Raw genomic sequence first — 23,937 nt, 5'->3', positions numbered from 1 at the left:
GTACAATTTTATACTTGTCTACTCAGAAGTAAGTTCAATGGGACTTACAGAAAAGCGAGTACAAGATATGAATCTGAATGTGTGTATCAGCCTGGTAGATTCTGATGTCTTTGAGATAGATAGGAGGGCTTTGGAGTTTATTATTAATACATGGTTCTAGCTCTCACACAGTGTATGCTCTCACTGTTTGTGCAAATTCAGTTTGTGCAAACTCCTGCAAACTCAGTGAGTGCAAACTCACTGTTTGTGCAAACTCCTTCCACCACCATCTCCCCTTCTCCAGTTACAGTGACTGAAATAGGACAGTGCATATATCTATTTAGTGAAAAGTTTAGATTATTGACTAGAATAGCAACATGTAGAGGTGATCAGCTGTATCTCAAAAGCAATCATTTATTAAAAGATTGGGCCATGGGCATAAATTAAGATTTTAAAACATTATTTTACACTATCTGGGTATCTTGACTTGCGTTATGTGCACACATATATGAGTCTCAATAAATCCCTTTCTTAGAGTAAATGATTCCTAGGGTCTGTAAAGTTATTTTCTTGAAATCGTATGTGAAATACTGCTAGTTTGCTTTAAATCAAAATTTCATTCAAAGAAAAATGCATATAAAAGCCCTTCTTGTTTTCTGTAGGCTCCTGCTATGTTTGTTTAGGGTGAAAGCCTTAGCTAGAATTACCGAGAAGAGCACATGAGTGAAATAAGGAGTCTTTAAGGTCTACCAAGGGCAGAAATCCATCTTTTTCTGACAGTAATGCACCATTGTTCAGTATGTTCCTGGTTTACATTTAATTCCTAGCTGACAAGTGTCCGTTTTTCATGCCTATTCATTAGTCACCCTTGCATTAGCACTGCCTTGAAGGCATCTCACCTGCCTCTTATTGCATTTCACAGAACATGATAAAAGATATCCTTTAAGTTTTTCCACAACCCATTTCCATCACAGCAAAGTCCAGCAAAAGTACAAGAGGAGATTAAGTGGCAATTTTGCACAAAGGGAATTCCTTTTGGACTATGAATTTAAAGAGGAAGCGGTGTGGAGAAGTAAAGTGTGTGTAAAAATGGCACAGAAATGCAATACATTGAACCCAGCTGGTGCTTTAGATTTAGGAAAAATACAAGAAGGTAGAGAACCTCTGATGGAGAAGGAGGAGAGTCAATTGCTCATTAACACACTACACATTTTAAACTGGCATTTCCCCCAATGGAATATCCATTAATAAAGCTAAAATGTTGGGGCTTCCTGCAATTCTGGGGTAAACTCGCCTGAGCTAGAAAGAGTATAAGGTAGTTCCCTCTACCTTTAAATATTGCCATAAAGTAGCTTTCCCCAGCCTGGTGCTCTCCAGTTGTATTGGACCACAACTCCCATAATACCCTAGCCATGCTGGCTGGGGATGATGAGTGTTGTAGTCTAGCACAAATGAAGGGTATTGTGTTGGGGAAGGCTGCTACAAAGTATGGAAATCATCATGACTAGCACTCTAATGATTATTTATTTAAAATGAAGCCCTTCTACATGAGTTGACTTTTATGCTTATTCAAAAGCACTGTTTTCAGTACATTATGCGCCTGGATGTCATTGGAGATATTTCCATGAGAATGACGAAAGAGCACTCGTTAACTTCTCCGGGAAGAGCATATGTTGTTGGTAAGGTATGAGTGAATTGAACATTGGCTTGAGTTCCTTTAAAAAAAATCCTCATGTCATAACTTTATTTATTTGAGTTGCTTTTTGAAAGAGAATAAAATCTCACTGTTGTTTAGGGGATTTCAGGCACAGAGAATGGTATTCACAGAAGCTCACTGTGAAATTGCCACCTGCAGCTTGGCAGTCTTAGAAGTATAGCTACTTTTACCATATCAATCCTTCGGGGGCTCTTGTGCCTTCTTTTTGCAGCTGTAAAGGTACATCCAATGCCAATAAGGGGCTTTACTTTTCCCATTCAACCACAATCTGAACGTAACAAGCAAGTTTTTCTTGGATCTATAAACAGCAAGAGGAAGTTAACATGTCTGAAGCTGTACAGCAGGAAAGTGAAAAGGGCTCCCAAGAAATTTATAGATAAATAACTAAATAAATAAAATTTTGTGAAATAGTTCACGGATATTAGGAGAGAGAATTGTATGATTTGTCGCTCATTAGAACTTTTTTTTTTAACAATTCTTTAGATGCACAGTGCAGCAATGATGCTATATGTTGAGTGCTCGGAAAATGAAACAGACCGGGGAGACATGAGCTCAACGTATGAAAAAACACATAGGCATTTGCTGTACATAGCCTAATTATGTTCACTGTGTCTCTGACATACCTGTGCTTCCCCATTTCTTTTGTATTTTTAAAATGAATGCATTGGCTGGGGTTTTTCTTTGTGTTAATATAGTTGCTGGCTGGTGATCAGACTGTGTAGCTAACTAGTGTCTGTCTAGTGGAGAAACGTATTAATGGAATAGAGCTCTCTAAACATACAAAAGGAAGTAGCCAACATGTAAGAGCTCCGCTGCTTGTAAACACAAAATTATGTCCTGTTTTTTTTCCAAGGGTATTATTTACTTGAGAGTTTCTAATGGCTGCTTAAAGGACATTACAGCCTCTATTATGTCAGGGTCTGTAGTTAAGGGTACTTTTAGTTTGTAGATCATTGACCCAATGAAATGGAATGGTGGCTTTTCAAGTTTACAACATATCAGGTCACTGTGGTGGAAGTAAAGAGGAAATGGTGGGGGAGAGTTTGGAATCATTAAATCCTGCTGAAGTACTAGTGGGGAAAGGGCCCATCTGTGATACACCCCCCCACCTCATTATAGAGAACAGGATTTAGATTGTTGGGAAGCGAGCAAAACAAATTATTACCATTAGGAGTTAATGAAGCTGCCAGCAGAATTGTGCTTTCATAAACATAATATGTTATGAGCAGAAAGGATCATGATTTAAAAGGTTGGTGTATTAACATCAGGTCTAAATTAATACTTCAGTAGGTATACAGGGAGAAATAAAATCGAACTCCAGGCATCAGGCTTGGATTATTATCTGCTTTAGGAGACTACTGCTTTATTCACTGCAGTAGCCTTGAAAATGTGTGGTTTATTCTCTCTATTTGTCACTAGAACTGCATGTTGTTGCACATTATTGTTCTTCTTTCCATCCCATGTTGACATGGCAGCTTACTGTAATAATTTTTGCATATATAAAAATGCATGCTACATGGAGACAATACAGGACCTGCACCCAAGACATATTTTGCTGCCTGAGACAAAGGACAGGGTAATTGCCCCCCACCTTATTCCATATACAGAAGCCAAACAGATTGGAAGTTGAATCTTATTTCAATACTGGGGATGGAACAGCTTCCTCTCCTGCACCTGAGGGCAGCAGGCTAACTGAGAGGGCACATGGCAAGCACCCTAAGCTCGGTATTCCAAAACCTTAGTGCTCACTGCTCTGCCTGGTGCCTGCTTGCTGACTGCTCTTGTTTGATGCTATAATAGCAGCACATGCACCAGAATATGTCATGTGAACAGAGCAATGCATGTGTTTTTCGGCTGCTGATGACTGCTGGAGCACTTGGACTTGGGAGCCCAAGTCCTATTAAAGGCTCAGTCTAACTCTGCCAATGGTTGGAGCAAAATACTAGCTGAATGTGTCTGGTTCCCAGCCAGGGGCAACTTGGAGTTCATTTTGGTGGTATCCATCTCTTGCTTGCCTCAACTGGTATGTGACATTGTGTCCTGGAATTTTAGGAAATAGCTAATTTTGTATTATTGGTCTTACTGAGAAGGCTATTGATAAATTGCTAACCCGCCTCTCTTAAAACCATATAAGATGTCTTCTTACAAAATGAAAATGGCAAATGTTTAATGATAAATAATTTTAGATTTTAAAAATATAAATTGTATTAAAGTGAAGTCACACAAAGACACATGCAGATTCACAATGAATTCTGGGTAACTGGTATAAAAAATTGTTATCAAGATAACCTGGATGGGATTCAAAGAGAAAATGCTGAGTTAAAGCTCTATCAATTGGACTAATGGGTTATTTAAGTAATGAAGAGGTGTGGTACTATATTATTTCAGATATTATATTATCTGTACTTAAAGTTTTGCTTATAACACATCAAAAAAAGCTTAAAATATAGATTCTTTAAAAAATATAGACTTCAGACACAATGCTATGGGTTGTGCCTTGGGTTCTTGTAAGCCCCCAAATGTCAAGACTTATGACTATACAATGCAGGGCCGCTGTAGCACAGAGGGGATTTTCATTTCTGCTCCATCCACCCCGCTTTTTCATCTATATGGTCTATTTTGGCTGTCTAGCTGGAGACTTCAGAACAGGAAGGGGAAGACTACACAGTGCTTAGAAAGCGGCCTGAACCAGCTTCCACGGTCTCCTCCCCTCCCTGCCCCCAGGACCACCCCCTTTTTGCCCTCTCCGTGCTTAATTTACTGCAGTTCACTCCATGCTGGCTGTGAGAAGCAGGGGGCAGGAAGGACAGTTTCCTGGCTCTGTGCTTAGAGCCCTGGCTTGGAGCTCGGAGCCAGAAAACCCTAAAACCCTATGCCATCCTGCTCCAGATGCTGTGTAGGGGATGTAGGATTACTCCTTAAGGTTCAATTAGCAATTTTTGAATAAGGAGTTATCTTCTCAAAGCTATGATTGGGAATGGATCTTAGTTAGCCTGAAAGGTGTAGCTTGTAACTGAAGCCTTTTCTGTATGTTTTCGTTATTTTAGTAACGTTTAGTAACAGTGAGGTAGTTAAGACTATGAGCCCTAATTTATGGACCAGTATTGGCTATGAGGTAATTTCTGCACAAAAAGGTATGATTATGTGCTAATTCTAGAATGGCACAGTTTCTGATACTATAAGAAGCTCACCAGGCCTTCGTAGCAATCAACTAAATAACCTATTCAAAGTTGAATGGGAAACTTAGAATAAGATATCTCCTTTTTAAGTTATTAGAGCTAAAAGTCTATGAACAAAATGTTTAGGCAATTCTATTTCCTATTAAGATCTAAGAATCTTTAGCAAAGATCTGTTTAACAACAAAAATAATTTTATTTTATGTACGTTTTGTGTGATCTTACATGCATATTTCTAATTTAAAAAATTTAAAAATGCATCCACCTAAAACAATTTTGGTGTATGCTTTGTTTGAAGTGTATTAATCAGCTATAAGTTGTTAACTAGCAGCCAAAGGCTTCCTAAATACTGGAACTATAATTGGAAGACATTTAGCAGAGGTCAAATCTTTAACACTTGGGTATGTCTGACCTTGGTTCTGGAATCTTCCTTGTGCTGTCCATCCTGGAACTTGACCTTTGCTATGTTTGACCTTCCTCTGAAACCTTGGTTATTGATCATCTCCCTGTGAACCTGGGCATACCAGTACTCTCAATTGGGCTGACACCCCATACTCAGCAGAACTCATGTCCTGGAATGGTACACGCTGCCTGTTCATTTCCTGGTGGAACTGTCTGTGAAATGGACTAGAAAAGAACACCAGTCTGCCCAGGCCAGAAACAAGCCAATGCTATTGTCATTGGATCAGGAAGATGAGAATGGTTGAAACTGTGTTGGAGCATGGCTGGGAGGAAGTAAATGATGGAGAGTCTGCACCCACCTCCCCAGCATCTGCACAACTGAGGCAGCCGTCTCACACTTCCTAATGGTTAGGCCAGCCCTGAGACAATGGGGCACCTTGTACTTGGCTATGAATACAACCCATATTCCACATATCCCACTAAACACTGTAGAAAAGCAAGAATTAAGTTCAGTGGTTCTGTTTTCCAGTTGTGATTAAAATTTAGCTCAGTCTCAAATCTTATTTTTTGTGTCAAATCTGAAAATTAATTTAACACAAAATGAGAGGGGGGAGGGGTGTTGATCATGCTTAGGTAAGAGAAGCAAGCAGAAAAGTGACCATGAAATTCAACTAGTAATATTACTTCTAGCAGTTGCAAGGGAATAGTTATCTTAGGGTACTGTGATAGAAGTGGTAGCCATAATAATAGAATAAGGAGGTAAAGCAGTACCTCAGAAATATTTTGTAGACTCTTACCCCTCACACTCTACTAGATTACACTGTTGAATGTGATATTCATCTTGCAAGTTATATTTTTCTAATTCTATTTCCCCTATTAAACAATATTTTATGAAGTATCTGAATGGATTCTGCACGGCTTCACTGTTCCTATAGCTTCCATTCAGCTCCGTTGTCATATGTAATCTAGTTAGTCGGACTCCTTAGGTCATCTATTTGCAAACAGTGATGTCTACCCATCAGCCGCAGTCAGTGAATTATGGATTGATGCCAACAAAAAAGGATGGCATTGTGCCATCTTAGCAAATGCTCCAGAAAGCATTATCAGTGACGTTTGAACTGGCTAAGAAATTATTTCTAATTACAGTCCCAAAACAAATCAGAGAGACAAGCATTAAGATCTTCAGTTGCCTTGTGTAATAAGGAAAAGTATTTCTCACAAGCAAGGACTCTGCACATTTTACATTTATCTGTATCTATATAAAACATCTATTTTCCAATATCCTGTCACATTCAGTGACAAACAAACAAGGATGAAGTGATGCAAATACACTCAGTTTTAAATAACTGGTGAAGTGGCAAAGCAGGTTTAGCCCTCACTCTGATATAATCACTGAGTTCCCCCTCCTTTTATTTTCTTCCATACACATAGCTGCCTTTCATTCCTGTGGACCAAAGTAAAGTGCTTGCAAAACCTGATTCTATCACTGACACTGGACAACCTAGCCCTCACTGACTAAAATATCACAGCAGGATATAATAGTGACATTTTGCTTAAAGAATCATTGCAACATACAAGCCTGGGGTTGTATACAATGCTACTTCTTTAGCATAAGTCCCATTCATTTCAATGGGTCTATTCTAATTAGGATTAACGTGGGGTATAACTCTCTCTATATATACATGAACCACATCCATCACAATGCTGGGCATTTTGCTAATACCATAATTAGGGACGGGTGAATCACTTCCACATTTATTTAATAGTTCTTTCTAATTTATGCATCACTCTGCAAAAAAACCTATTTTAAAACGTGCATAATTTATATGCATGTTTGTATGCAACTTTCCCTGATATACTCATTTAACACAATTTTTGAACTGCAAACAACATTGCAATCCAGAGGACCACTATGCACAATCTGAAGGATATCTCTGTTCCGATCCATATATTAGAGCTTTATCACACCAGCGTTATACTGTGCAATCACTGCGAATTGCGTACAAACTAGGGCTCTGAAGTTTTCCAGTTTATAATCTGCTTTGACTGTGAAGTATTCCCGTGCATCCTGCTTTAATTGTGCTATAAAGGGAAAAGAATCAAGGTATTTAGCTACTAGTTTTCAAGCAAATCATTTGTTGTTTTCTGAGTGGCCACTGGGGGTGCAGGATCATGTTTAAAGAAAAAAATAAACAAATGCTTACGTCTGTGTAAGTTTTAAAGATAGACGTCAAAATTGGCACAGTAATAGATATTAAGGAGAGCTTTAAGTATACCAAATTTGAATCAGATTGGGTCATCCGTTGATTTTTTACATTTCCCTCCTTAAACTCATTTCCTGGTATGCAAAGGATCTTAGGAGCGCTGCCGCCTGGGGTGTGATTTAGCTAACAACAACAATGGTGACAGCTTAGCGCTGTAGGGGATAATTCGAGGGAAACAGGTACGTGGGATGAAGCTATTAGTCTTGAAAGTGTGAATTAGGTCAGTTTGCTTAAAAATGAAGACCAAATGAAATTCTTCCCCAACCCTAACTATAATAAACACTACAGTAATATACTTCTGCTCTTTCTAGATCTGCGGAAGACTTTTGAGCAGGAACCCCTTGGGAAGGAGGTATCTCTGGAACAGGAAGTCCTACTCCAGTGTCGCCCACCTGAAGGAATCCCAGTGGCTGAGGTGAGTGACAACAGCTCCCCCACTCTTTTTTTAAGGCAGGGAATGGGTGAGGGGGGGAACTGACACAGTTATCCTTACTGAGGCCTAATCTGTGCCTAATGGTGCAGTGAATTAGGCGATGGCATGATAAATGGGAGGTAATGGAGATCTAACTGCCTGCTGCTGGTAGAATAGATTGATTGGGAACTGATTAATGACTTCAGAGTCAATTAGAATGCCCCACTAGGCAGAGCTACAGGCAGTTTGGTTTCATTCTTTTGCTCCCTTTACAAGAAATGAGAACACAGCACAATTCTATGTTATCTCCAAGACAAACACTTGGCAGAATTTATGAATGCAACACTGTTCTCTCCCACCCAAACATTCCCACCTTTTCCAACATGCTATCATTGGGACAACGAGCTTTCCTATACATTATTAAAACATTTTTTAATGCTGCATTTTGTTTTACTGCCATGCTTGTGCATATGGTGAGTCATTTACACTGCATAACTATAAGAAAGCACATGCTGTGATCTAATAAGAAGCTGGAACAAAGAAAGAATATAATCCATCTTTTAATGTTCCATGTCTGGTTTACTTAATGGCAATTAAAAACAGATGGGAGAGTATTCTGTTATCTGTCTTGTGGAAGTGACCCTACCGAGAAGAGGGGAAAAGCAGTAGACATTTGAAGTGGGGGGCCCATCTGTGAAGAAAAGACTACCCCATCTCCCAGGCATGTTGTTCTTGCTTCTTATAGCAATGCCCATAGTCTTCTAAAAATTGACATTAAAAGGCCCTGTTTCTTCTAGTTGTCAATAGGAGATTATTGGACTAGGCCTGTTTTACATTATGTAAACAATGGTTTCATTATATAGTTCATAATACAGTGGTGAACAACACTTCTGTTAGTCTTCAGTTTCATTGGGTCATCAATCACTTGGCAGTATGCCCCATCAAATACATCTTCACACAACCCTGAAAGCACATTTCCACACTGAGATGTCTTGATCACACAGCATCTCATTCTAATTCAAAATTCAGTCAATCCAATAGAAGTGCTGTGATATCTAGTTCCAAAGAAAGACTGTGGTATAGCATATGTACTAAGATCAAGGAATTAGGCTCGGCCTGGGTTTGGGAAGCGCAATATTGTTGTAGTTCTGGTCCTTTCTAGAAGGGCAGTTGAAGATGATGTTCTGAGGTAGTTCGGTTCTGCTCTGTGGCCTTTGGCTTACAGGGTGCTTCAGGGTGCGATAGGTCCCCCATCATTTTAAACATCTATATGAAATAGTTGTGGGGAGTCATCTGGAGGTTTGATCGGCCGTGACAGCAATATGCTGATGACATGTAATTCTATTCTGTGTTTTCCACCGGAAAATCTCAGGGAGGCTGTGGAACTCTTGAACAGGTTTCAAGAGGCGGGTTTGAGATCAATGAGGGTGAACAAGCTGAAGCTTAATCCGGACAAGATGGAAGTGTCATGGGTAAGGAAACCAGTTGATCTGGGTAGAGGAGTGGAACCTGTTCTGGATGGGTTTGCACTTTCCTAAAGGACCAAGTTCTTCTGGACTGGGCAATGTCTGCGGAAGCTCAGGTGGCACCTGTGGTCAGGAGTGTCTTTTACCACCTAAGGCTGGTGTGCTAGCTGTGACCATAGCTAGAGAAAGTGGATCTAGCCTCAGTCATGCATGCATTAGTTTAATCCAGATAGATAACTGAAATGTGTTCCATGTGGAGCTGCCTTTGAAGACTACCCAGAAACTTCAACTGATGCAGAATGCTTGTTGCAGCCAGATCAGTACATATTATGTCAATTCTGTACTTGCTGTGCTGGTTACCATTGGATTTTCATGTCCCATTCAAAATACAGATTTTGGCTTTTAAAGTCCTATATGGTTTGCAACAAGGCTTTTGAATGCCTTCCTGTGCCTGAATGAACCTGCTCATGCTTTAAGGTCAGTGTCAGGCACCCATCTCATTGGACTGCTTTTAAAATCAGTTAGACTAGTAGGGACTATGGTCAGGCCTTCACTACTTTATGAAACTCTCTCCCAAAAGATGTGCTTTCAGTGACAACATTTAAGCAAGCTTTGAAAACCCACCTGTTTCAAATCGCTTTAATTTAATTTTCTGTATTTGATCATGCTACTATTTTGTTGATATTTTATTGCTGTGGCTCTGAATATTTTTATATTAGTTGAATTATAATTTAATTATTGAGGGGGTGTATTTTTAAATGTTAAAGTTTTATTTTATTATCTTGTATGATCCTGAATTATAATCAGTGGAGTTTTAAGTGATTGACTTTGGGAGGATTGCACCCACATACAATTGTCAGGCAAGCTATTATTACAAATTCGGTGCACATCAGCAACTTGCACGCACAGTGAAAAACGATATAGTTGGAGAGTACATATCAGTCACGGAATTATTCCATCATAAAGAGTTTGCAGAAAAGTGAAAGATACTTTTGCTGATCAGTAGAAAATGTGATTGTTAACAACACTTAATTCCCCCTATTTCAGAATGCTCCTCTCACTTTCTCTTCCTGACAAATGTGAAAGTCTGCCAGGTTGCATAAAGACAAGTTAGAATGCCATTGTTTAGGAACAAGGTGGTTGTCAGTTGCTTTGATGGCTGATTTCTCGGTAAGCTCTACATGTTACCCGAACTTCCCTGTGAAACAAGACCTTGGAGCTCATCATCATTTCAGCAAAACTGTCTGCAAACAATGGGAGAAAAATAATGCATGATTAATTTTATTTTTCTCTCATATTTTTTTTTCTTTGCAGTCTTATTTCTTGTGGGGTGGGATGGGATTAATAATTTAGTGCAATGCAGGTTGGCTTTGAGTAAGCCAGCTTTCTGATAGCCATGGTATTAGTCAGTTGCTATTCTCAAGAAGAATTTGTCAACTTCTTTACCTCTGAGTATCCTACCAACCAGCTGTTGCCACAATATTTGTAAAGGGGCATGTCATATCGCAGATGCATGGTAGTACTTAGGGACTTCATTACCTTTGCTAGGAGCTCAGCTTACTTATGACTGGCATAATGACTGTGTGCCGTATTATGCACATAACACAGATTATACCAACCAGTGTCTCCTTAGGTAGATCTATACAAAAAGCAGAAAGCCCGATTGTATGACAAGAAAGACAGAGAGAGAGAATAAGAGATGGAGGAACAATATGATTAATATAAAGGAAGCTTTCATTTTTGTCATGCACATCCTGCCTAGTAATGCTAGCACCATTTTAGGAAAAGAAAAGTTATTGAAAAAAATGGGTTTAAAAACAGCTCCGTGCCCATTTCAAGTGTCCCGCTACTCACAGGAAGAACAGGACAACCCGGGAGCAGCAGCCACACGGCCTGTGATCCACAGGATGGTCTCAGAACTGCAGAAAATTTGGGTTTTCCGCAATTCCTGATACCCCAGGATAAGTCCTTGCTTGCCCCGGTTTGCCCCCGGGATCCCCTGTGCATCATGTGGACACAGAGGGATGATCCAAGGACTACCCTGGGATATAGGCATGGCGTAGACATGCACATTGGGAAGAACTTGCACATTGGGGAGCATTCCTTATTCTCAAGCCTGAGTCGTTCTCAAATGCAGCAGTGACTGAACTCTGGAAAGATCATCCATGAGCTGTCTCACCTCCCATTCTTCCATACATGCAACATACTAATTTGCTTTTGTCAGGCAGAAGAGATTGATGACAGTGCTCTAATCGATGACTGTGGAAGCTATTTGCACTGCCATTGGGGCAGACACCAGTTAATACTTGGCAAGTGCAAGAGTCATCTATGCTGTAGCTATTCTGAAGAGCTCTTTTCAATGGCTTCTCCCCCCCTTTCTACTCCACTGCTTCCATTGCCTTCTCACGTCCTTTTTTTTAAAGTCAGGAGTGAGATCAAACACCAAGATTGGAGATTAGTCTAATAGAGCTTCTGTGTAGACTCCTTCCAGCACTATTAAAAGAACAAAGGACCAAACACAAATGAGTATGAATACCTTAATGTGGCATTTTATTGCTGCCACTAGCTGTAACTGGCAAGATAAAGTCTTGAAGCAAAAAATGGAGTGATGAAAGATAACTTGGTTGGTTGAAGGATTACATGATTATTTAAATTTGGAGATGAATGTGCTCTTTGTTCAAGACTTCACTTATTTGTTTGAAAGACTTTTATTGTAATATAGTTAATGGGAGTAAGAAGCAAGTATTGGAAGTCAGACCGCCAACTGTGACACCTGACTTCCAGGTCAAGCTGGATAATGTAAATAACATATAGTTGGTCACAATTAGCACTAGCCTGCTTGCTTCTTTGTTAAGAAGAGCAGCAAACCACAACCCAGAATATTTAAGTGTGTATTTGCTCTCAAAATACATATTTAAATGCACATTATAAACTGCATTGCAATGTTTGGGAAAGTGCAAAATCTGTTGAATAGCTAAGTTCCAGTCTGCACATTAATCCAAAAGGTGTGGATCGAGTTATTTTATATAGGAATTTCCATACATTGAATTATTCAAAAATCCCTAGATTTCAGCATGAAACACTCCAGACTGGTTAATAGCAGTCAGTCACTATGGATAAATGGTATGACAGAGCTTTCCATTCAGAAGGTTCATGTAAGGTGGCCATGTGTCCTCTTTTACAGAGGACAGTCCTTTATTTCGCTGACTGCCAGAGAAATGTCCTCTGTTTTGAAGGTGTCCTCTGTTAAAGTCCTGCTTAAAGATAAAGAACCGTCAGAAGGAAGAACTGGGCCTTGAAATGGCCATCAACAATTAGCACCTGGGCAGCAGACTGAGCAGTAGACACACAGGTCACCTGGTGAGATGTGTAACATTTCTATTTAAATCGTAACAAATATTTCTAAATTTGCATCCACACATATAAATTAGCATATGCAGATTTCATGCAGATCACTGCTTTCTTTTGTCCTCTTTTTCTGTGATGCATTTCCACTTTCTGGTGATTTTATAAGTGGACACCGTAGAAAACTGAGATGTACCTCAATGGAAGGCTGTTCATGCTTTATCTCTCTTCAGCAGAACTATACAATTTTTGATCCACCAAGTTAATTGGAGCCCACCAGCCATGTATGGCAGCCCACCAGGGACTTAGTACAGTTTTGCTACCTACAAAATTGTAAATGGCTGGGTATAAAGCATTGAAAATATGCTATACATGGCTGTGGCATGCTCCGGCTCAGTTTGGTGATTCACAAATTAAGCAGGTGTACTCAGCAAGTCAAATGAAGCATAAGTTGTAAGGAGTTTAAAGCAGCAGCACTCAGCTTGTGTTTCAGCCTCACTAGGAGAGAGTGTTTGCTTGAGTGGGTTGGAGTTACAGGCCTTGGGAAAGATGACCAAATCCAAAACGACTGGGGCTGGGTTCACTCAACATGCTAAGCCATGATGGTTTATTCTCTGGCCCCACCCATAATGGGTTTGTGTGTCATCTGTGGAATGTTTCTGCCACCAACTGTGGATTAATCCACACAAACACTCTACTCTGAGAACCCATGCTCTGCAGAATGGACATAGTGGGCTGTTTACATAATCTACAATGCATAGTGATTAGCAAGCCATCATGGCTTAGTGTTAGGTGTGAACCCAGTCTGGGTATGTGTTAAAACACATAGCCTAGAAGGCCTGAAGTCAAAGCCAGAATCATTCTTCTGGGTAGCTCATTGCCAGGAAAGGCAATGGTTGATTTGCACAGTCGGCATCTTCTCCACCAGTATTCGTACAGCTGTGGTCTAGCAGATGATGGACAGAAGGGTTACCTCTGCAGCATGAAACTGTGTAGGGAAATATCAAAAGGGATATGAGTCTTCCAATAATTCTGGTTTTTCTTAGGGCTGGTGCAGACATAACACTGCTGATGCCTTAACCATTGTTAATGATTTGGCTTTTAGAACTATGTTCTTCCTTCACTCACTCGCTTGTCCACTCAGCAATGGCAACCCTTTAAAACAAACTTGTGCCACTTATAGCAGTTCACTAGTATGCAGAGATCTGCATTTTAAAGTTTCTTATCTTTGAATACCAGGAGCTCTTAATTTTACATGAAGCCTACAGTTTGTGAGGCTTCTATGGGAATGACTGATCTCTACAAGTTGGCCCAGTTCTTATTTATTTCATATCAATCTTTATAAAATTGCTCGGAACTTTGGATCTTTTTTTTCCTTCAAAATAAATGAACATACACACCTGATAGCGGTCAGATGGCCAGAATCTGTTTAAAAGTGTGAATATCAGAGGGCCAGTTCTGATGATGCCCTTTCCATTTGCAGCAAGCATTTCTCATATTTCTTAGATAGTGTATTCTGAAGTGGTAGACATTGTAATCATTCACTTGCTGTGTTCTCTTCCATATCCACAACACACATTTTATTGATTAGCAAGCCCAGTAGTAAAAAAATAATTTGAAGTACAATTGTTCAAGATGTCTCACTAGATTTATTTGTGTTTGTGGGTTAGCATTTGAAAAGTCTTCTGGGTGAGCTGTTAAGGATGCAATACTATGCACGTTTAGACAGGAAAAAAATATGGCTGGCTGGTACATGCTGAAAATTGCAGGCCTTTTTCTGTCTAATCATGTATAGGATTGCACCTTAAAAGTACCATCAACTAATAATAACAATAATAATAATAATAATAGTGTATTTATTTATTTATTTCCTGCCTCTCCCTCTGGATCAAGGTGGGGAACAATATAATACAAAAAACTAGTTAAAAGAGCATATAAAACCAATACAATATTAAAATAACAATCACAACATATTAAAATTCTTAGGTTTAAAATTCATCTGGGTAGGCCTGCCGGAAGAGACTAGTCTTTATGGCTGTCTTAAACTCGGAAAGAGTGTTAAGGCGATGAATGTTAAGGCGATGAACCCGGCAGGCCCTTCCACAGTCTGGGGCCAGCAGAAGAAAAGGTCCTCTGGGTAACTGTTGTCAGCCTAGTTGTGGCTGACTAGAGTAAACCCTTCCCAGAGGACCTGAGTGTGAGGGGCGGATTGTCCGGGACAAGACAATCCTGCAGGTAACCTGGACCCAAACCATGTAGGGATTTAAAGGTAATAACCAACAAGTTGTGTATGTGCAAGCAGTGGAGGTGGGACTTGATGTAGCAACATTGCATCAGAACTGGGTCTACTATATTTCCATCCTTTTTACCTAGTGAAAAGGCATTCTGGCATTTCTTGAAAGCCAAGGGGGAAAAAATTCTAGGGCACATACTGGGATCCTCCCAAAGTAGCACGGCAAAGTTATTAACAATTAATCCCTTTCCTCATTGCTTTCTGCTCTTTTCAAAGTCGCTCCGGTCTCCTTGGGAGTGAGAGATGGTCTCAGAGTAAAACAGCCTCATCAAATTAACTCCTTGCAATAAGGTTATAGATCAAAACATCAATGAGATCTAAGATTAGTTAATATGCCATAAGCAGCTAAATGAAGTTTTGCATTGGAATGTGTGATTCGCTGCACCTTCAACAAGGGGATAATTGCATCGCTAATTATTAAGGGGCCGATGCTCCCTAAGAGTTTAATTGGAGAGCATCAGCTGTAAAACTCGGTGACCCAATTGGGCTTAAAAACTGCTGCTGTACCTGCTTAGATCATATTAGATGCCATTGAGAGAGTGGGGTGAGATGAAGGCGTTGCCACTGTTTGCCAGGCTGAGATGAGCACTGCACAAATTCTGCTCAGCTGGCATTGTCTGTAGGAAAAACTCAGAGCAGGCTGGGACTTATCCAAATACACGGCATCAGGTGGCTGCTGTGTCTAATTGATTGTTAATATAACTGCTGTTTGCTTTGTTTGATGAGAGTGGCTCCTGTTTTTGCTGCCGTTATCCCTTAATTGGAACTCCTATGTGGATGCATTTCCATGCAGGCACTTTTGTCGGCCTGGCAGTGTTTTGTATTCTGCTCAGAAAAAGGAACGCTTTTTATACAGAGAGCGGAGAGCTGAAGGGGGGAGATGGCTATGAATACTAATTGGCTGGGAAGTGACATTGTCACTAACAATGCTGAGTGATATGTATGGGGGACTTATCTTCTGGAAGGCATCAGTAGAGCGGAGAACAGAAGGGATGATGTCGAAAGTTTATGTGCGTTTTCACAGTTACAATGGAGAAGTGTAACAAATGGAAACTTTGCTATAAAGAAGGGCTGCCGCTAAGTGCACGGGCAGCTTCCACTTTTCCTCCCTGCACCCAGCTGGTTTTTGCCCCACCTTTCTTTCCCTTGGCTTCTTTCCTGTAATCCTGGCTCCTTTTCTTTGACCCCTGTCATCAGTCAGGACACAGAATAATGGGCTGAAGTTACAGGAAGCCAGATTCTGGCTGGACATCAGGAAAAACTTCCTGTTAGAGCAGTACGACAATAGAACCAGTTACCTAGGGAGGTTGTGGACTCTTCCATACTAGAGGCATTCAAGAGGCAGCTGGACAACCATCTGTCAGGGATGCTTTAAGGTGGAATCTTGCATTGAGCAGAGGGTTGGACTTGATGGCTTTATAGTCCCCTTCCAATTCTACTGTTCTATGATTCTTTGATTCTATGATACTCAGATACCTGCTGTACTTCCCTTACTTCTTCCTTCTCCTCCTAGATCAGGGGTGTTGAACCTCAGGCCCACGGACCAGTCCTCCGTGGTTCCCCAGATAGCCACACCTCCTTCCACTGGCCCACCCTCTTTCTCCTGATGGCCAATCATTTTTAGTTTCCCAGGTTTTGCACCCACCCACCTTCAATTCATCAGGTTGAAATGCCGCTCCTAAGCCTTCCTTACTTGTAGTAAGAGCTTTAAGCTAAAATATGCTGGTATCTTTTGTATTTTGCACCTGTTCCTCTTGCTTTTGGCTCTACTGTCTTTGCCGTTCACTCCACCCACCACAGGAATGCAGCACTTGAAAACTTCTCTGAAATTGAATTCAATCCACAGACTGAAAGAGGTACAACATCCCTGCCTTAGGGTTGTTGTTTTTTTGGGAAGTTTTGACCCACATGATATTCTTGGCCCCTTTCTTGGGGCTTCTGCCATATCCTCCCTTGTGGTCCTTGCTACATTTGCTGCATTATTGGGTAAGGGTCAACCCAATGTTCTCTTCTCTGGCTTTATCCAACCTTTCTTTCTCTTGGACCCTGCTTCTCTCAGGTTCTCTGCTTCCTCCATTCCAGCTTCCCTTGATTCCTCTTGTGTGTGTTCCTTCCTAATTTCTATTTTTCTCTCAGAACCCAGCTCCCTTGACTTTGTGTGTGTCGGGATTGGGCCCAAGCTCCCTGTGGAGTGTGAAGTTTCTGAATCCTATTCAGCAGCAGAGTTAGGAGGAGAAGAGCTGGGTCAAAGTGCAAGGGAAGAAATTCCCCGAGAGAGTCCAGGAGTCAGGGAAGAATTTTCCCAAGGGAAAATACCACTTTTCCTGTGGGAAAGCAACAACTTACAGAGGGGGAGGGACAAGACTTGGCAGATGCAAGTGCCCACCGTCATTCTAAGAGGGTGCATCTGAGGGAATTGAGGCACTCTGCAAGATTAGCTACTCATTGAAGTCAAGGGAGGGAGAACACTCCTTGAGGGAGGGACTGAGGAAGCCCATCAAGTTCTGTGTAGATTGCCTACACAGCAGCATCTCTCTCTCTCTCTCTCTCTCTTACTCAATTGAAGTCTTTCTCTATCAGAAAACTCAGGATTGGCCAATTAGGTCTAGGGCAGCTTTTAGACAAGTACTGAGTCTTATTGTCTGAAGGACTAGCTGTTAGCATATTAAAGGACTATTGACTTGAAGATCCAGTCTCTGCCTGGTGATTGCACAGTGGGAAGGGCTCGTAGTTCTGACAGTATGAGAATTTTCTTTCAGTTCGCAAACCACTAAAAAAAAATTGCATTTGTGAACAGGAGCGCATGTCCTCCAAAAATGCCTGCAAATTCCTGAACTTGTGCTTGACTTCGCAAAATGCACACATTTAAATTCTATTGATTGCTCCCTTGATGATTGGAAGCCTTCCGATCATCCAATACAGGGTGGGAGGAGCAGCAGAGGCGAGATGGGCTTTTTTTCACTAGATGGGCTTTTTTGCACGTCTAGCAGGGATGCTTTGGAGGAGGAAGGAAAGAGGCTGGAGAAGCCTCTGGGTAGCATGTATCCTGGCCTCTCCAGCCTCCTCCCCTCCCCACACAGCAAAAGCCTTCCCCTCTCTCTGAGGTTGCTTTTCCAACATCGGAGAGCAGCCTGTGTGGTTCTTTCTGCTGCAGCTGCGAGGGGCAGTGGAGGAAGATCAGGTCTCCAACTCCTGAGGTCAAAGTGCTGCTTCCAATCGCGGAAGGTGGAAACAGAACAATTCTATTGTTCGGTTTCCCTAAGGAGTTGCTCCCTAAGGGAGTTAGTAAAATAGTTCCTATTGGCATCAACGGGAATATTCTGAGAGGTAAAGCTGCACACCATTCATTAAACATACTGTATGATTTGGCCCCAGATTGCAGTATGCACAGAAATATTTAGCATTTCATTGGCAATTATATCAGTGTTGATAGCAAAAGGCATGGCTGGATTAAAAGCCTCAAATGGCATGGTGAGGGATAGGCTGGCTTTTCTTGACCTCGTGCTTCCTCTTCAGCTCTTCTTATCTTGGTCCTCCTAGCCCCATCTCTCTCTCTCTCTCTCTCTCTCTCTCTCTCTCACACACACACACACACACACACTGTGTTTGATGGCTCTCTGTTAAGTTAGTTTACTGGCTTTCTCTATAGGTGCAGATCTTTCCAAGTCCTATATTGGAGCTACAATACAGCTTCATGCATTTAACCACCATACCACTGAGAGCATTTGGCCATTGCAATTTAAGGAAACTAATCAAAGGGAAGGCAGGTTTACTTTCTTTCTGATTGGGTTGATGGAGGACAGAAAAGGTTACAAAAAAGAGGGAAGGATGGAACGATAAAGATCTGTGGCACTTGAAAATAGTCACCGTTAAAACAAGACATTAAAATTCAAGTGTCTATGAATCCATCCCCTTAAAGCATATCCTGCCAGAGAACTGCCAAGTTATTGTAAAACTCTCTTAAATATCCGTACAACTATTAGGGCAATTGTGGAGAAATTAGTGCAAAATTTGCACTACAAAAACTGACTTCCAATGCGCAAACACTATTTGGGTCTGTGTACCTATTTAAGAAGTTCTTGAGACAACATTCCCAAACTAAACTTTGGTTGCATTTAAAATTAACTTAAGTTTTTGGCAGAGTTTGGGTGGGGAGTTGATTCAGAAGAATAACATGCAGATGCAGCAACATTGTTCTAATACTCATTCTTTAGGCTATAACAGTGACATTTGAATTAAAGCTATCGCTGACTACAGAAATCTTGGTCAGTTAACCGTATGAGTTTAAATGAATTCACAACCTTGGTTTTAAGCAAAAACAAAACATGCTTCCTGTGTTTTTATGTGACGCACACATGGGTTTGCTCCAGGCACAGTTTTAGAAAGGGTATTATCTCCTATTAGGAGAATAAGGAAAATGCTTGTTCTAAGATATCACTACAGTTCGTGATTTTTATAAGTACTTGGATTTTAAAAAAATTAAAATTAAAATATATGCCACCTAATCATTTAAAGTGTCTTTTTAGTTGATTAATCTAGCCAATTAATTGGCCAAAAACTGGAGCCCTACTTCAAACTACTTAAAAAAGAACTAATTTGCTTTGTATGTCCTCATTTGTACATGCAATGCATTATTTTAATATTAAACTGTTGCTCAAAATAGTCTAGAGAAATACAGACCTGATTAGGATTACGAGAGAGAGTCCTTGTGACAATTGTGGGTATTTCTCCCTTGCTGGTGGCTGTTGGTCTCACATTTCATGTTGGGTGACATGTGGCAGGTTCCCTCTGTTAATTAGAACAAATGTGCCAATTATGTTAATATATCTCCCGATGCCAATCAGTGAATAATTAGAGACAACACATCTGTCTCCCACCAGGGAGTAGGATGGGGGAAAAAGCAGGTAGTACAAGGTGCAGAGTGCTCTAAATTACTGCCACAGTGGATTGCACATTTCTTCACTATGAATGCACAGTGTCATGATACGTTTGCAAATGCCTTAGCAACCTTGGAGAGAGGGGGGCCATAGAATTGCATGAAATCAACTTTTCCTTTTAGGGTGACTTATTGGAAGAATTATGATGCTAGAGTCCAGGTTCTCTGTTACAGTAAGAATGCCACAAGAGATCATACTAATATTTATGTTGTTCGTGTGGCTGGGTTCTGTTATAATGTTGGTATCACAGCTGCCTCTTTATGGGTAATGGAATGCTTCAAGCAAGCATGGAACCTGATGTACTATTTCTTCCCTAGCTGTCTCCTTGTCGTATGAAAGTGGGAAGGGACATTTCACCCTGGTTATCTGGACAGTGAGTTTGTCTGCTTCTGCAGCTACTCCACCCTTTGAGGAGTAACCTTTTTCAAATTCTCTGTCTTCCACTTAGGGCTATGTTTACCATGGGTTAGCCCTATCATAAAGAACAACTGATAAAAAAGATAAAGATTATACCCCTGTGAAACCAACATCATCTTCAGATTTCGTAGCATATTATATATTATGTCTGTAATTGTTACAGCAGCCCTAAAAGATAGACTGCCATCATTATACCCCAAAATATGTAAGGAATGAGGACGAGGGAATACTAGTTTGCTTACGGCCACTCAGAGGCCTTAGCTAGACCTAAGGTTTATCCCGGGATTGTCCCAGGGTCATCCCTGCCCGCTCCCTGGATCCCCTGTGTGTCATTTACATGAACAGGGATGACTCCGGGACAATCCCAGGATAAACCTTAGGTCTAGCTAAGGCCAGAGTGTTTGTAGCTGAGGTGTGATTTGAAGCAGGGAGGTCAAACTATGGTTTGTCATTATATCCAATTCTCACTAACTAACCATGGTTTGTGAACAACTGCCAAACCAGGATCTGAAACCACAGTTTGAGACTACTTAGCAACTCCATTGGCCTTGTTCACACATAAACCTATAAGCTTCAAATTTAAAGAATGCAGAACACTGACTTGTTGTGTCCCCCAACAAGCCAGAGTCCCAACCCATTTTTTTTATTTATTTTTTTGTATTGGCCTAGGACTCTGGATTGTCAGGGGAGAGACAAGTCAGAGTTCTGGGGTTGCACATCATGGTAAAGAAGCCATGAACAGAAGCCCATGGTTTGTTTATCCACTATCACTTGCAGTGGAAGTGGTTGGTGCACACTGCTCATAAATGCATGCAGTGGAAGTGATCAGTATACACTACTCATAAATGATATGATTCTATGGGATGATAACGCAAAAACATCCGTTACCGTTATTTGCGAACTCACCTATAGTGTAGCAAACTGTTGTTTGGCTAGAGTATTGGACATATTAGAGCCTGCCTAATCGTTACATTTCCTATGCTGAAAGTGGCTACATGTAAGGAAAGCTCTGTTTCTTAAGAACTCTAAAACTCCCTTAGAGATAACAAGACTAGGTAGGAGGGCAGTGTAGAGAAACACTTTCTCTATGCTTCCCTTAGCCCTTGTTTAATTACTAACAGTCCATAGGTATTGGTGAAAGGGCAAGGACAATTCTCCACTACAGGAGAGGTAAGTTAAGTAGAGATAAACAGACCCAGCCAGCACTTCTCGGAAATGAAGAGACCTGTACTCATGTCCCATTCGTACCAATTGGAGTTTTTCTTCCAATAGAAATAGCAGATATGGGGCAGAGAAGAGGAAGTCCAGATCTGGACATGACACAGGCAAAGGGCTCTCCCTACTCCCCCTCATGCCATGGACCAAATACAGTTCAATTCCCCTATCCCCACTCTGCGGCTGCTACCATTTTTTTTAAAAAATGAAATAATAATAATAATAATAATAATAATAATAATAATAATAATAATAATAATAATAGCTAACCCTGGTCAAATATGACCTTTGTTGGGTGACCTCAGGCCAGTATTTACATAACAGCCTAACCTATCTGACAGGGGTGTTCAGAGAAGAAAATGACATATAACCATATATGCCTCCCTGAGGAGGGTCCAAATAAATAAGTATTATAATAAATACATGACATAGCCTTCTGAATATTTCCCCCTTCCAGAGCTACAGGATATGAATTTGACCAAAACAAAAAAGCATGAAGTACAGAAATATATTGTAGGAGCCCTAAATTGTTGACATAATGCATAGAAATTTAAATGAAACCATGTTTTTACTGCAAATAGCTCTTCATACTTCTGAGATAATTGCAACATGCATTTTCTATCTGGAGCAATTGTTGCTCGCCTTTTAGTACTATTACCAGTGACATTATAACCGACTCATTTTTAAAAGAGCCTGCAAGTAGATCCAGTGGTTTTGGTCAAAGCCCCAAGGAGCTTAAAATGCAATATCCTGTCTGTTATGATAAATTATACACATAAAACGTTGGCAAATTGCTTGAATTTTCATTCTCTGAAAGTGTATGCAGTATTTGGGAAGAAATTATTAACAGAACTCTGAAAAAGGAAGATATAGCGAGGCTTTTATTTTAAGAAAAGAAGGATAGACCAAGTGCTCTATAGTATATCAGAAGTTTGGTTTTCTCTCCTATATCTTATAGGTGAACAAGATACATTAGAGAGATTATTTTAATTGTCTTCTTTTACATAACACTGTGCCTTGTGTCCTAACCCCAGGTTATTTTTGTGTTATGGTTTTATACAGGTGCCTCTTAAGTTAAGTAGGTTTTCTACTTACCTCTTGTGTGTGTTCCTATAGCTTTATAACTTGTAGGTTTTTTTTACTTTTCCCATTTCTTGAACTCTAGACAACGTAAAGTCAGGAAACTATTAAAGTTCCACCTCTTGATGTTAGCATTAAATTTTATTGGTCATTGCACTGTCCTGTCTCCCTGGGCAGATGTTCAAATTGCTTGGGGGAAATGGAATGTTTGTTACTACATTAAATTATACTTATTTTAAGTCCATCATTTGATCTGGGCAGCAGTCTTGACTAAATCCTTCCTCGTGATCAATTTCTAGTATGTTGTCTGTATTAATGTGTTTTGTTTAGACTTCGTGTTTCAGAATCTACTTCTCTATATTTTGTGTCAATGCCGATCTTCTGTGGAGGACAGTGTTCATGTTCAGAGGCACTGTGATTTTAGTAGCAGTGTTTCTGCAGCTGAAGTATACAAAATATTGCACAGTTCTTTTAATTTTTTGTTATATCAAATCTGTGAAATAAGCCAAGTATCATCCCTATTTAACCAATCAGGATTAATTTTGCTAAGTTGAGCAAGATGCTCCCAAGAAAGTGTGCATAAGCTTGACAGGTCACATGGAAAGTGGTGGGGAAAATGTGTGTGTAACAGTGGAAGAAGGAATAACACCATACCCATTTGTCTGTCGCTTCCACCATGCAGAATGTTCAGCACATGCACTGCCTACCATCCCAAAAGGGAGAGTATATAGTGGCACCCAAAAATACTTCCACGTAGAAGCATTCTTAGACAAAGTGTACACTGTGTCTTACATGTTATTGATCACCTTAACTTGAGAATTAAGGAAAGGGTTGGTTCATGCATGCATATCTATCGATCAATGACTGCACATATCAAAAAGTCCGTCAGAGACACACACGTTTTTTTTCCCCATGGCTTCAAAATTTCCAGAAATTTTACATCTCTAGATAACCTTGCACCATCTCAAGCCCAATAGTTTCTAGTTGAGGCAATTCACACACACAGTTGCAAAACACCCAGTGATGAAATAGCAAGTGATCCACATGCATAGGTGTATCAGGCCTATCTAATTATAGAGCCTTGCACATTTGAAAATAATAATAATACCATTTTAGATTATACAATGTAACAGCCAATTGAAATGTGCACATTCTCCAAGACAGAAAATCACTGTTTCTGTGAGATGTGACTGGTTTTACTTAGGAAAATTACTTGTGAAATGAATTGAGATTT

The 23,937-nt window shown here is 40.3% G+C and overlaps 1 protein-coding gene across 2 annotated transcripts in view; it reads left to right on the top strand.

Annotated features, from left to right (window-relative positions):
• The window catches only part of UNC5C (unc-5 netrin receptor C), a 382,711-nt gene that overhangs the window by 279,622 nt on the left and 79,152 nt on the right, over positions 1-23,937 (top strand). For both annotated transcript variants that reach the window (XM_063136050.1, XM_063136049.1), the window contains exon 4: positions 7,850-7,953. In XM_063136050.1, coding sequence (XP_062992120.1) covers positions 7,850-7,953 — 104 coding nt within the window. The remainder of the gene's footprint in view (positions 1-7,849; positions 7,954-23,937) is intronic.

Source organism: Elgaria multicarinata, chromosome 10, assembly GCF_023053635.1.
Source record: "Elgaria multicarinata webbii isolate HBS135686 ecotype San Diego chromosome 10, rElgMul1.1.pri, whole genome shotgun sequence".
Lineage (NCBI taxonomy): Eukaryota > Metazoa > Chordata > Lepidosauria > Squamata > Anguidae > Elgaria > Elgaria multicarinata.
This window is presented reverse-complemented; position numbering and strand designations above follow the sequence as displayed.